This window comes from Montipora capricornis, chromosome 8 (genome assembly GCF_036669925.1).
Source record: "Montipora capricornis isolate CH-2021 chromosome 8, ASM3666992v2, whole genome shotgun sequence".
Taxonomy (NCBI): domain Eukaryota; kingdom Metazoa; phylum Cnidaria; class Anthozoa; order Scleractinia; family Acroporidae; genus Montipora; species Montipora capricornis.
The window spans coordinates 19,822,660-19,838,167 of NC_090890.1; the positions used below are offsets into that span (position 1 = coordinate 19,822,660).

Genomic DNA, 15,508 nt, shown 5'->3' on the forward strand with positions numbered 1-15,508 from the left:
CCATTTATACTGGGTGTTTGCGTCTTATGTAAGCCGCGGCCAGAGTAAGCCGCGGCTTATTTTCTCTCGTATAAACGGCCCTAATGTACATAGCACATGCATAAACATCAAGGACAAATTGGATATCCATGTTAGCCCTCCAAGCACTAAGCCAAGCAACATTATAATTGTTGACTCTTACTGCTATTAAAAAAAAAAACAGTTGGAGAATTGAGGCTTGATCTAATAGCTAGTAAGTATGCTTCTTCTGATAGATTCAAATTGACAAGCAGTTGGTCCAATGTGACGTCTTCTCCTTCTTTCATATCCTTTAATTGCTTTTTTTATGGTTTTCCAAGTTTCTTTGTGCTCATTCAATTCATTGTCCTATTTGATCTACATTTAAAGGACATAAAATTGTTGTAGCCTTCATAGGTGACTGCGGATAATTAAATCGACATTCTGCCTTGGACTTCTTTTTAATAGTGTGAGAGTGTCTATGTCGCCCAAGAAATCTGTGGCAGTTAACATAACATAATATCAGTAACACCAACAAGTATTTCTACTTCATCTTCACTCCGGTCATTGTACTCATCAAATGATTCTTTCTGACCAGTAGCCTTTACTAAATTAAATTCAGTATGATAATGCCTTGTGCAGAATCTTTATTCTGATCTTTATCACATTGATCAGATAAAGCATTTACAGTATTTAATGTGCAATTTTAATAAGTAGTTCCTTCTTGACTGTATAAGGGTACTACTAGTTAAAAGCCATTGTGCAGTCTGCAAAATCCTACTTGGCCGTACATTCAGTGACAGTGCCGAGCTTTTATTTTGTAATCTCCTCTTTAAGTTAACTTTGATCGTTCCGCTTATGATTTAAGGACCATAAGGACCATAATTTAAGGACCATGTTTAAGGACCATAAGCCTCAATAAGGCTGGAAATTGTGGACAGACCTTAGTAGCGTTCGCTAGATTAGATTGTAAAGCGCATTTGAATATGATAATAGAAAATGAGCTAAATAAATTCATTACCATTACCATTATCATTAGATGCTACAAGTGTAAAAGAGCGACTGCAAGTATTCATACATTCCAGTGGAATGCAGCAATCCTAGATAACATGATATGACCATTTACCAAGATACATTTAACAAATCCTTAGAACTTTTCAGTGGTATCAGAGCACACAATCCCGGTCTAAATTTTCAAGTTCTTAGTAAAGACAATTCATTTCTTGCAACTGAGCAACAAGTTTAAGCTCCAGCAATCGCGGTCTGTACTGGTGCTATTTCACAGGCTTCGTTGTAATTCCCACACTTCCATCCACTGCTCCCTTTGGGATTCAAGCAGATGAAACAAAATTCTTTTCCGCATCGACAGGTCATGTGCTTACAGGCCTTCACGTGCTCAATCAGCATACCGCATGAGATGCATGCACGGAGGGAGGGGCATCCTGCCACTCCAACAATTACCTTCTTGGAGCAGTCACGTAAAATCTTCAGACGTTTGTCTTCTCCAGCACAATCTACGTTTCCTACAAAATGAAGGGTACAGAAATGTCTGGTTTAGACAATATATGAACAAAGAGAAGTTGGTTGTTTTTGGAAAGAGAACTAACCAACAAACGAAAACGAGAGAGAGAAAACTGGAAAGGGAGAGGAAAAGTTGTCATGGAGCAGGAAAGTGGCAAGATACCAAAACAAACCCGAGTGGGATAAGTGTCATAACGGTGACAGCATTCCTCTGGAATCGAAAACTGGGCCGATTGCAACGAACCTGGTCATCATTTAAAGGTGCCAAGCCTTGCGGTTTAAGACACTTTCCTCGCCAGCTGGCTCAGTTGTTGAGGATTACTTGTTCGCATTCACAGAAACTTGGATTTGAATCAAGATAGAGGATAACTTTAACACATTATCTCATGAAGTATGAGTGAAATTATATTGTCCTGACTTTCCCAATCCCTCTTATTCCTGCCTATAAAAGACAGTTTCACAGCCTAAACTATGCCTACCACACTTTGTTGTGCTGGATCTGTCGACCCACTCATGCAAACAGTGCCAGCAGAACTGAAAATCTTTATGTAGTTTCTTTTGGCAAAAAGAGCAAGTCAATCGCACATCTTTTTTGTTGATTCGCTCCACGAAAGATTTACAGTTGGGACATTCTTGAATACCCATGGCCTTGAACAGATGGTTCTTGGAGATCTTCGTCTCAAACTCCTTTTTCTCTGCATCTGTCAAAACAGCCAAGCGTCGAACAACTATATAGTCCCATTCTTTCCCACAGTAAACCAAGGAAGTATCCTGGCTGATGTAAGGACAAAGAAATCGCGATGTACCTGCATCAAGGAGGCTGCGACAGTAAATGGTCAGAGATTCTGGAGCTTTGAAAACAATAAAAAATAAAGTAAATGTACATCGTGCTTCTATTGCAGACTTCGCAAACATTTCTAACTCTGGTTCCCAAAAAAATTCATCGCGCGAAAGTAAACTTGAACTTGGAGAAGCATTTAGCATCGTTAACATGGGTAACTGAAGCATGATTACATGATGCATAGTTAGCTTTGCTAATGTTTCTCGAATCAGAATAGCTCGGAATTATCTATTGTTTTGAACCAATGATTTATCGACAAAACTAAAGTCACGTCCCCCCCCCCATTTTTTCTTATGCATGAAATTTCTCCGTCTCTTCAATCTGCTTTCACTAAAACTGTAAGGTAATTTAAAACAAAAAAATCTCGTTTTCCCCCCTCTAAAAGTGAAACTGATGTATGCCAGACCATTCAATCAAAAGCCAACACAAGAAAAAATTACAATACAGAATTTAATTACAAACTCTTGCAAGCTTAACTCCCATGGTTGACCAAGACAATATATAAAATTATTTATTTGTAGTTTGTTGGCAGGCTCTAAATGTGAGCCTGCTCAAAAGGTTATATCCTACTCTTCTTATCCTAATCTTAAACCCCTGAAAATCAAGTTCGCTAAACGCTGTACTTTTGGGTCGCTTCAAGAAATTAATATTTGTGAATAAATTCTCTCTCTTTTTTTGTAAATAATGTGCCTCCAAATATGTGTGTTTGTTTACAAAGTTACTTTGTAAGAAGTGCAAGTAGAAAAATGTGTGTAATAAATATTTATTGTATCGAAAGAGTGATGTAAGTACCGTATCCATAAGTACTGCAACCCAAATTCTTCAAACTAAGAATTGTATGGAAGACAGTAAGGAGGAGAATTACTAATGACATCTAGGAAGTGAAAGGGTTAATTAATCTTCATATAACTTACTAATAGCATGCCCGCAAGGCATCTTGGCTCTTTTGTTTTCTGGATCATCGTCCCATGTGAGCATATCTGGGGCATCGGTAAGTTCCACATCATCATCTAGCACTTTCCCAGACCCGCCATGCAAACGTAAAACAAGAAACAATGTGGACCCTTTTTCTATTCCGTATGTTGACAGGCGTGTCTGCTTATTGCTTTCATCTGTGATCCTGATTTCCTTTCCACTAAATATCAAGCGTTGTTCATCAACTGGTATACCATTCTTTTTATTCAACAACGCATATAATCTTGCAATCGTGGCATCCTATAAAAAATTACAAAATGCCTTGTGAGTGTATATCTTGAGCTGCATGACTTACTAAAAATACTGATATCATTTCAACTACAATGAAAATAGCAAAAGAAATGATAATAACAATATAATAACACTGATAACATCAATAATAATACTGAAAATGACAATGATGAGAATGATAATAGATAATTGTAACGATAATTAAAATGCTTGTTATGATGATAATGGTAGGGGAATGGTGATGATATGACAATGTCTCGTAAATTCTCTACATAATGTATAAATAAAAATACACATAAAACTTCACCATTCCAACCAACATATCATCTTTTTATTCATGTTCCTCTCGAGCACAGTGAGGCAGACCGTAGGATGGCAAATGAGACCATAGCCTGCACTTCGGCGGGTCTAAAACACAGGTCACATTCCACAGGTCACCCGTTGCAAATCATTGTTTTACTTTTTTGAAAGTAACCCAAAACCCTCAATTTGGCTAAAACTTGGCCTGAAAACCAACCTTAGGCTTAGGGTTAGCCAAATTGAGGGTGGTTAGGGCTACTTTCCAAAAGGTAAAACAATAACCTGCAACGAGTGATCTGTAGAATGTGACCTGTGTTTTAGACCCGCCGCCTGCACTCGCATAACAATAATAATAATAATAATAATAATAATAATAATAATAATAATAATCAAATCAAATTAACCAATCAAAAAAAGCAGAATTTCCCAAGAGGGACAAAATTATAAATCTGCACTTTTTGATTGGTTTATTTGATTTGATCAAATTCTAATGATGGATGAGTTCTGTCCGCATCATATGCCGATAAAAAGCTTGAAAATCGAGCAGGGTTAGGGTCAGGGTTTAACTGTATGTCTGTTGTTAGGTTAAGTGTGAGCCTCCGGTTAGACAAACGCGAGCCTTAAAAAATAAGTATCTTGTTAGGTTTGTCCTGTCAACCAAACATAAGCCAAAAATGACACAAAATATATTTTTTGGTCACGAGAAATAATTCTCTAACTTAGCAACTGACCTAACAAGTACCTTATTTTGGCGGTGTGTAGTCACAGTCATTGGATTTCCCAGTGAGAAGGAATGCATGTGCTTATCTTGAATTCTGGGACTTTTAAAGGACACAAACCCGATCTTCTTTTTGAAAGCTTACGGTTCAATGATTCCTCTTATGCAGTACTTAGCGATCGCAAAGACGAGAATAAGGCTAGCCCAATAATTTTACCACTATTAGCGCCAACTGTACATCATATACTCGTCTCGATATAACAATGTTGGTTGTGCTGCTTACGAGCCAGAAGGCCCATCAGGCCGGCGCTTATCTCCGGTTTCCCTCGCATGAAGGACTAGGTCGCATGAAGCGACTAGGAGTATTTCTACTCCCCCTGGATGGGATGGTAGTCCATCGTAGGGTTACTCCCAGCATTTCGCCAGTACCCATTTATGTATACACCTGGGTGGAGAAAGGCACAGTGAGAGTTAAGTGCCTTGCCCAAGAACACAACACAATGTCCCTGGCCAGGACCCGAACCCGGACCACTCGATCCGGAGTCCAGCGAACTAACCATGAGGCCACCGCGCCTCCCACAATGTAACAATGTAAATGCCCTTTATTTCCTTCAATGACAGCATTTCAAAATTCACAAATTTGAAAGATCAGCTTAAAATTCAAAACGAGGCCATCCTGTCCATTTGTGCCGGCGCCCTTTAGCAACCTCGCCTTTTTGCTTCGCTCAACATGGCAGCAACAAGTGAAGATTCTTCGGCAGCTGATATCCAGGTAATCGAGAAGAATCCTGAGTCATCTCAAGGTAAATCTATGATTTCTGAGAGAGTACATTGTAATACAGTAGAGGTTATTTCACAAGCGATTCAGAGCCAATTAGTGGCGATGCTGCCTAATATGATTCACGAAACACTAGCAAAGAAAAACCTCGAGGGCACCGCAGCGAGCCCACAAACTTTGAACACCAGTTCAAACTCTCTTTCTCTGTTTGGTCTTTCCCGGGTCAACACAAGGCTCAAATGCTTCTTTATCTGTCCGGTCAGCCGCCGGGTCAACACAAGGCTAAAATAAGGGTCATGTTGAAAACAGTGACCCGCCCTCGAAGAAAGCAAAGTTGTCAAGTGCAAACGAGGATTTCAGTGATGATATTACAATTCCCGCTGGGCGTTGGGACGCGTCCGAGGAACTGTCTAGTTTTCTAGACGTTTTGTTTGCAGATAAGCCGCTATCTGTGTACGACCGGGAACAAACTACAAAAGAGTTTCCTCGTCTCAATGTGGAGTCAGTATTTACTCCAGTTCTTGACGGCTATTTAGGCTCCCTTGTTACTGGAACGAAAGGAGTTGATAAAGAAGCAAAGAAACACCAAGACCAGCTCTTGGATATTGTTGGCCCATTAAGCATGGCCTTTGAACACATCTCCTCGTGGCAGGAAATCGAGGATGATTCAGGTTCCATTACTTTACCAACACAAGATGTAGATGGCCTGTATACATGTTTGTCCAAGGCCCTCACTTTACTGGGGTCTGCGAATGCCCAGTATAAAGTTCAAAGAAGGAAACAGGTGTTGGATAAGCTGAACCCTCACATGAGCTCCTTAGCTTCTGAGCCATTCCCAGATGCAGGAAAAAAACCTGTTTGGTCCATCCTTTGAAGAAAAGGTGAAGTAAAGGAATGAAACGGTGAAGATCCTTTCTAAGGCGGCCCCAAGGAAGTCAAACACGCAGTTTTTTTCGGAGAGGGAGCTCCTCCCAATTCAGGCCAGGGCGAGGGGGTCAGTTTTCTGGAAGATGGTCAAATCACCAACCAGGCTTCCCAACCAGAGGGAGAAGCTCATATTACACTGAGAGGCCGGGGCCGGAGCAGGGGGAAGTTCCCGGCTGCTCAACCAGGTCAGTTTCCAGTAGTAGTCGCAAGCCAGTCAAATACACGTATGTTACCAGTAAAAGAGAACTTAACCTTTCCAAAAGTAAAGTTGTTTTGAGCCGTTTAGGCCTTTCTTCGGTAGAGGCCAACCACCTGCCCATAGCAGGTCGATTACAATTCTTTGTAGAAAACTGGCAAGTAGTTACAAACGACCCTTGGGTACTTTCAGCTATTTCAGGGTACCATATCCCCTTTACAATCTCACCACACCAGGATTTTCTTCCCTCTCACCAAGTGTCTGCAGAGGACGAACTTTTGATAGACAAAGAATTAAGAGAGCTAATTCAAACACAGGTAGTCCATCTGGTTTCAGAACACGATTACAACACAGGATTCGTTAGCAACCTGTTTGTGATCCCCAAAAAGGGAGGCGGATAAAGACCAGTCTTCAACCTCCGCCAGTTAAATTAATTTATAAAATACGACCATTTCAAAATGGAGGGCATACATATGCTCAGAGACCTACTAAAACCAAACGATTTCATGGCGAAGATCGACTTGAAGGACGTCTACTTTACAGTTCCAATTTGGAAAGGCCATCAAAATGTCCTCAGGTTTCTTCGGAAGGGTACTCAGTGGGAGTTTGCATGCCTCCCATTTGGAATAGTAAGTGCCCCCAGGGTCTTTACCAAGATTGTAAAACCGGTGATAGGCCTTTGAGGAGGCAGGGAATTCGTCTAATCATTTATTTGGACGATTTTTTACTGATGGCTACCAAAGAAACTCTGTCGTATCATGTCACCTTGACGGTCACACTTCTAGAAATGTTAGGATTTGTAGTGAATTACCAAAAATCCCAACTAAACCCTACACAGTCAATAGAGTTTCTAGGTTTCCGTATAAATTCAATTACGCTAAACATCAGCCTTCCATTAGACAAAGTAAAAGGTATTAGAAAAGAGTGTCAGAAAGTTCTGGAAAACCCAGACATCACGATAAGAGAGCTCGCTCGGCTCCTAGGGAAACTAAGTGCTTCGATCCAGGCAGTATTCCCAGCACCCCTTCATTATCGTCACATCCAAGCAGTCAAGAAAGCGCAGTCTAGCTCTTCATGGGTTCTACGAGTCCCAAGTATGCTGGACTGCGGAAGCACTCGAAGAACTAAAATGGTGGAGAGACCATCTTTTTGCTTGGAACGGGAGAACAATTTTACAGAGCCCTCCTCAATTGACAATCGAGACAGATGCTTCCACAATGGGATGGGGAGCATGCTGTGGAAATTTTCAGCCCGGAGGTCTTTGGTCTCAGTCAGAAAGGTTATTACACATAAACTGTCCAGAACTTCTAGCAGCCGGGTTTGCCCCAAAATCATTCCTAAGAAACAAGTGCAATATCTATGTAAAACTAATGATGGACAATACAACAGCAATAAGTTATATAAACAAAATGGGTGGGCCCACACCAGTGGTCCTGTCAAGCCTAGCCTTCGAACTATGGCAATGGTGTCTAGAACGGTCCATAACAGTCGAAGCACCCCACTTGCCCGGACGATTAAACATTGTGGCCGATTTCGAATCCCAGGCTCGTCCAGATACCAGCGACTGGCAACTGGAGCGGTCCATCTTTCAGGGGATCAGCAACAAGTGGGGCCCCTTCACAATAGGTTAGCAGACTGACAGCACAACTACCCAGGTTTGTGAGGTGGAAGCCAGATCCAGAGGCAGTGGCAGTGGATGCCTTTACTCTGGATTGGAGCCAGGGGATATGCATTCCCTCCCTTTGCCTTAATAGGCGGTGTCTGAGGCAAGTTCTGCGCTAGTCAGTCTCTCAGTTGACAATTGTGGCTCCAGTATGGGAAACTCAACCGTGGTACCCGTTGTTATTAGAAATGTCGGTAGACAATCCCATGTTACTCCCATCTTTCCCAGGACTGCTGAGACAAGGGAACGATCTAAATCCTCTTGTCCACCTTCAACTAGCCGCATGGCTAGTCTCAGGAGTCGATATGAAGGTTCAACAGTTTCACAGCCCGCTTCAAAGACCGCTTCTGGCTGCATGGAGAACAAGAAGAGAAAAAACGGATTCTTCAGCATGGAGAAAGTGCACTTGTTGGTGTTGTGAACGACAAGTCAATCCCCTTTCAGCGTCTTTAGATTCAGTGTTAAACTTCCTGGCCAGTCAATTTGAGGCAGGCCTGGAGTATCGTACTTTGAATGTCTATCGCTCAGCTCTGTCTGCAACACACCGTCAAATTGAGGGTTTACAATGTTGGAGAGCATCCCCTTGTAGTTCAGCTATTAAAAGGGATTTTCAATTCCCGTCCATCAGCACCGAGATACACATATACATGGGATGTTAGCGCAGTTACGAGTTATTTGGAAAGTTTGGGTCCTAATGAGCAACTCTCATTAAAGCAACTTAGCAGAAAGCTGGCATTTTTGCTCGCTATTACTTCTGCAGAGAGGGGCTCAGAATTAGTAGCCCATTATTTACGGTTCAAACATTTTCACCCTGAAGGTGTTTCTTTCAATCTCCCAGAACTTACTAAAACGGTTCGGGTTGGAAAACCTTTAACGTCCTTCTTTCATTTTAGTTTCCCAGAAACTAAGTTGCATTGTCTATATTCATGTCTTAGAGAGTATGAAATGCGAGCACGGGCTTTTAGGCCAGAATCAGTTTCTGAACCAAACAAGTTATTTCTCTCGGTTAATAACCCATAGAAGCCTGTGAGTTCTGCTACCCTTTCTCATTGGGTTAAGAATTGTCTGTTGGAAGCTGGTATTGACAGTCAAGTGTTCAAGGCTCACTCCACGCTTGGAGCAGCTACCTCTGCAGCACTAAGAGCAGGCATCTCTATTCCAGAAAAAGGCCTTCTAGCTGACTGGACCAAGGAGACCACTTTCAAAAAGTTTTATTACCGTCCGGTTTGGAACGCTCGTGTTGGTCGCTCTGTTTTATCTAGCGCTGTGGTTCAGCAAGGATCTTGAAGCTTTGAACATACATTGTTATATGGAGATAAGTATTATGATGTACAATTGAAGATTATGCAAAGGCTGCTTGCAGCCTGCAGTATAATTATAATTGTACAAATAATAGGAGGCGAGATACAACAACGTAATTTCCCTGCCACCACTTTCCCATTTATGTATATTAATGTTTATGTTCTAATTTCTTTTCAGATTGTTAGCCACCAGTTGTTATGCTCCACAAAAAGGCGAGGTTGCTAAAGGGCGCCGGCGCATATGGGCAGGGTGGCCTCGTTTTGAATTTTAAGCTGATCTTTCAGACTTGTGAGTTTTGAAAATGTTGTCATTAAAGCAAATAAAGGGCATTTACATTGTTATATCTCACCTCCTATTATTCGTACGATTATAATTATACTGCAGGCTGCAAGCAGCCTTTGCACAATCTTTAATTTTCTGGAACATCGCCGATTTGTGGGTGTGTGAAAAAGGAAGACATCGAAAATAAACACTGACGTGGGATCAGTCACCGCAGAGCAAACGCTTGTTTATAAATATACCTGAGATTTGAGCCAAGTCTGTAATAGAATCATTACTAAACTTGCCGCATGTATGAAGAATGTCTGGAGAAATAATTTAACGATACTAGTGGATATAGTACCAATTTGCAGAAGGATGAGAATTGTCACAAGCTAATACTTCATATGCAAAATTTCCCCCTCGAAATCCTTGGCGCTAAAATTTTAGATGACCGCTGAACAACTCAAAATAACAGGACATTTGCATGATGACGCCATATGACAACAAGTACCAGAATCCTTCAGGTTTCGCTTGTCTCATGTTAATTAGAGCTATTGTTATTTTTACCCCACTGGGAATACAAAATTTAAATATGAAAAGAAAAACAAACTGAATTGTGGTAGTTGTAGTCAAGAAGAGATGACGCGATCGTGAAAATTGCCTATTGAACTGCTCGCTGAAATGCGAGACGAAAGCTTTGGCAGGTTTTACTGACGATAAATAGTCTGACATGAGTAGTTTTGCGTAGTTGCGCCCTTTTAAGTCTTTTAAGAATATCGTTGAGACCAAAGGAAATATATTTTGCCTGGATGACAAATAAGGTTCCCCGAACATTTGACCTGATCATCTTATTCACTTCAGTCACAGTGCGTGAAAAAAAAGTCTTTATATCGGAGTAACGGCCACAATCAATGGTTTGAATTTCGAAATCCCTTGTAAAGATCATGACCTGTCCACCAGGTTCAATAACATCAGATTAAAGAGGTGCAACTTGAGTTAGATCAGGATTACTTATGTTTCTGCTCGCATTCTGTAGCCAGGCTCTGACGGTCTGTCGCTCAGTTAGGTGAAAACTAATAGTCGTTCAGTTAAACAAATGTGTCTTTGAAATTCAACCAAAGAGGTGGTTGAACAACTAGATATACAATGATTATGGATATCTCCATGTCACGTCATCACTGATTTTCTTGCGCAACACTACCGTTACATGACCACATGATTACTGATTGGTAACTGATTGGTTCTACAATTTTTGGCGGTTTTAAGTTAAAATCGAGATTATTCGTTAAACAGTAGAAGAGAGTGCAGACAAGAAGAAAAGGCAATTTAAAAGAAAGTTTAATTGCTCCAGTCAATCCAGTGTGACGTTGAGAGCTCGTGGATCAGACTGCATTGCGCGCACTGATTCGAAAAGCACATCAAAAGGGCCACTTAAGGGCACTATTTCTTTTTAAGAAACTACTACCATAACATCAGTGTTAACTTTTCAACCGAAGAACTGGCAAACTCATGATTGACAAGCGTTGGAGGTTGTAAAGAAGGGAAAAGATAATCAAAGCCACAAATCTCTACTAGATCCAGAGAAAGTTGCACTTTGCAAAGGTAAGCAAAGTAATTTTAACACGATTATTCGGAGAATCAGTGCGACTATATGTCCTCCAAATCTCATTGAAAACAGGTTTCATTCCCCGAGCACGGCCCCATTAAGTTAAGTCTTATGATCTGAGTTGCAGATCTACAATGAGTTGTACAAAGATCAAGATATCCAAGCTATCTTGGATCACAATTGCGAATTTATATCCACCCGAAAAATGTTCTCGGTTCCCATTTTAATTTTCCCTTCGTAAAAAACCGTTCAAAAATCTGTTTGGAAAATACGCACGAACCTAACCTTTGACAGAATTAGAATGAAAGGGAATGAAAGCTAACAAGGAAAATCCATAACCTGACTGTTTTGGTGTGAGAGTTGACCAAAAACATATCGGCAGTACTAGTACCTTACGAAACAGATTTATCCACTGCGCAATACCGTGACAGTACTCACTTGCAGTGTATTAGCAAACAAAGTACTAAATTTGATCCAATGAATCTACCAAATTTTCAATAGTTAAAATCATAGGACTAAAATGGTAAATAATAAGTAATAATCTGCCCTTATCTCTCCATTTTGATAGCATTTTATCTTGAATTGGAGAAACAGGGCCAAGCCAGGAAACTTTGCCAACTGAAGCACAATTAAACGAGACATTTACTCAGCAAGTGATTTACGAAGAGTGAAACTTCAATGCGCGATTAAATTGTCATCTCCTTTCACTTTGAGCCCAGTAAGCTCATGAAAATTCATCTAGAAGCATGAAGAAAAATAATATTAATGGCGATTTAGCTATTATATTATTTCCGTACTGATGTTTGCATATTGACTTGAATGGATTTTACTGAAGAGGGTTTTTTAAAGGATCTTTAGTTGGTTCCAATTGATGGAGGCAAATTTATTTCTGAATTGTGTTTAACAATAACGCTTGATATCCGATACCATGGTAAAGCCATGGAGAAATTCATGTAGTTTTCTATTACTCAGAGATTGTAGTCCAGAAACTTGTAACGTGCAATAAAAAGTCAATGATCGACAGTTCGTTAGATGATGTGTATTTCTCTAGCTTTTTTATATCTTGCTTACCCAATTGGGTGTTCCTTTAGTTTGCATTTAATGTCTTAAATATCCAGCAACAAGTCAAGTTTTACATTGTCCCCTTCCGTAAAAGGTGAGCAAAGGATTTAACATATACAAGTCTGTGCAGTTGTGGATTCACGTCCGTCTGAACCATGTGTGAGAGGACTCCGAGTGCCTCACAAGTCGAGAAGCTGCCAGGGCGCTGTCCGCTACTCGTTGAATTTGCATATTTTGTTTACACTAAAGCAACAACAGAAGAGAAGTAGAGTGTCCGTGAATCACGACCACGTCAAGTACTCTTGATAAGGAGTGAAGTCCAAGTCGCGACATTTTCGGCCAAAACAGCTCCGACGCTTAGCTGCAATTCAAGGCATCCAAGGGTAAGTGATACCTGTCACAACTCTGAATGCTTTACAGATAGGTTTATGTTCTGCAATCAAGCCATTGTGCACTACGCAATCTAGTCTGGGCCTCCGGAAAGGAGAGGGAAGCCGAGAGCGTGGCCGAGAGCGTGCATCCTTTGGGGTCAGGCCATAAAAAAGAAGAATTCCGACTTGACGTGATGCCCAAATGTGATGACAGACATTTAACACGCTGAAAAGGAGGATGCGTGTTTTTTCCCTATCGCGAATGACGGGTTTCAACATGAGCTCAGCAACGAGCCTTAATTTTTTTTCACTTTTTTTTTCACTTTTTTTTGGTTTTCCAAATTGATACGAGTACAAGCAGCATAACATAAGTGTAACAAAAACATTACAAGAGCCTGAAAAGTACCTTTTTTTAACGCTCACGCGACGTTTATGTAAGGCTCGTGTCATGCTTAATTGTAACGCTGATAGTGTTTATAGTGTTGTGTGAGGCTGCTGTTAGCCTTTAAAATTCAGGCCTGATTAAGGCTCCTGTCAGGCCTAAAGTCTTCGTACAATCGATCTGGACGAACTATACAGTTTAGTGCGTCTTCGAAGACGCACTAAACTGGATAGTTCGTCCAGACGGATTATGCGTCTTGTGCCCGTCTTTATACTAGACGAATTTAACGGACGCAGAAAAAATGTTTGCCTAAGTTCCTCCCAGACGAAACTTATGCGTCTCTAGTATAAACGAGATGCTGGACGAGAACATACACTGGGTTGCCTGTGGTACGTGTTAAAGAAAATCAGAAGGCACTGAATTGTGTGGTATTGAAATACAGCATTCCAGTCTCTGAAGAATAACAAATAAAACTGAGAAGCGAGAAACTTAGGCTTCTGGGCTGACATGTTGATAATTTTCAAGTTCCCTCACAATTTCTTTGCACCACAAGTGTGCGCTCTGAGCATCTGACAGCTTTGTAATACTAAAATTCACTATAAAGTTATCCCTGTTCAGCGGGGTTAGTGTCAGGATGGGAGACCAAGACAATAAACCCCTCATTAAACAGAAACATCTGACCGAAAATACTATTAACGCTAACAAATGTGAACTCAGCAAGGTACAGATTTTGTTAGCTTGCTTTATGCAAAACAAATATTGATGCAAAAGCAAATAACTATTGATACACAGTTTTTAGAAAGAGCAGAAGGAAGTTTCCGGGACGGTCGATCGAGAATAAAATATTTACGACATGAAAACAACATTATTTTTGAACCTTGAATATAGAATATAAAAAGTTACGATCAGCGACAAACATTTTGGGAGATTTTTGCTACGTTCAAATAAATCGCAAAATCAAAAGTGACATGGCCGGAATTCAGCGGGCGCCGTGATTAAGTTACCGCGGCATGTTTACTCACCAAACAGTGAAGCATCTGTGTCAAATGATGGCAAGATACCGGGTTTTTGTAAGTTTCTTTTTCTGTCAAGTGTTATAAAGTTTGACAATGAAATGAGCGAAGTCAAAACAAAGATCGCAATCGCCCAACTCTTGTTTATGCGTTCGACGTTATTTATCACCAGGTAATTTCATCATTTTGGAAATGGCAGCTACTTTATTATTCATCTGCGTCACAATTTTTCACTGATTTTGGGGCTCATTTTGTTGAAACTCAAGCACGCTTCCAACAGGCCTGTGAACCCTTCCTGCTTACAGAGCAATACTAAAGAGCTTCTCCCATATTACATTTCAACCTTAAGCTCGGAAATTCAATACACAACATGATATTATAATTCACAAAGGCAGAAAATACCACAGAATCCTTTTCCAGCGAAAAATTTATTGAAACAAACAACATATTTGCTCTTAGAGGCGAAAACCTCTTCCTATTTCATTGCGTGCGTGAAGGCAAGAAACTCAATCGTGTCAAATTACCATGTACTTCAGGTAAATACAGCTCACTTTGATTTCGGCTCGACGGGCGATAGATTGTTGTCGAAGTCCATTACTCGTCGCTTTTAAGATTCCACCGCCTGTATATCCAATTGACTTGCCATTATTGCGCTTTATGAGGATACATTTTGTTCAAAGATCCACTAAAACGCCATTCGCGTTACATGACATTCGACGCCATTGCCGGTTAAGTTAATCGTTCTACTGTGTCCACCAGAGAAATCTACGCATTTTCCACTACCCTCTCGATCCTAAGAAAATACGCGCAGAAGGCTCTATGCACAAACCCACCACTTAGCAGGGGAATGACAGGCAAGACTTTTACCGACACGGAAAAAAATAAAAATACGACGAAATAAACGCAGATTCCTACTGAGTTTGCCATACTGGCAACCCAGTAAAAAACGACGAAATAAACGCAGATTCCTACTGGGTTTGCCATACTGGCAACCCAGTAATTAAACAAACAAGCTAAACGCAGACCCCAACTGGGTTTGCCATACTGGCAACCTAGTAAAAAGGGCAATATTACGATGTGTTGAATAAAACAAAGAGATATTTGAATTAAAGGTGTACCTCTTGAATGTTAATGGTGGTTGTTCCTCCTTGTAAACCGTTTACAAATACTTGTATGATATTCGGCCCCATTCTGACGTGGAGGAGGTTGCAGGAGGAAATAATTTCCGCTGAAGTACACAAAATTTCCTTCGGCAACTTAACCCCGGCAAATTGAGCCACAGGCAATCTTTGATCGAACTTTTCTAGGCTAACTCATTGTGGATTGAAACCAAAGCCGTCCACTTTACGACCGAACTTATGAGG

At 40.7% G+C, this 15,508-nt stretch overlaps 1 protein-coding gene across 1 annotated transcript in view; it reads right to left on the reverse strand.

Annotated features, from left to right (window-relative positions):
- Positions 1-538: 538 nt before the first annotated feature.
- LOC138059812 (uncharacterized) overlaps positions 539-15,508 on the reverse strand; it is a 14,990-nt gene continuing 20 nt past the window's right edge. Inside the window, exons 1-4 of the mRNA XM_068905444.1 lie at positions 15,263-15,508; positions 3,274-3,574; positions 1,998-2,369; positions 539-1,520 (exon numbers count right to left, since the gene is read on the reverse strand). The exon at positions 15,263-15,508 is cut by the window's right edge and continues 20 nt beyond it. Coding sequence (XP_068761545.1) covers positions 1,240-1,520; positions 1,998-2,369; positions 3,274-3,574; positions 15,263-15,334 — 1,026 coding nt within the window. The 5' untranslated portion in view covers positions 15,335-15,508 and the 3' untranslated portion in view covers positions 539-1,239. The remainder of the gene's footprint in view (positions 1,521-1,997; positions 2,370-3,273; positions 3,575-15,262) is intronic.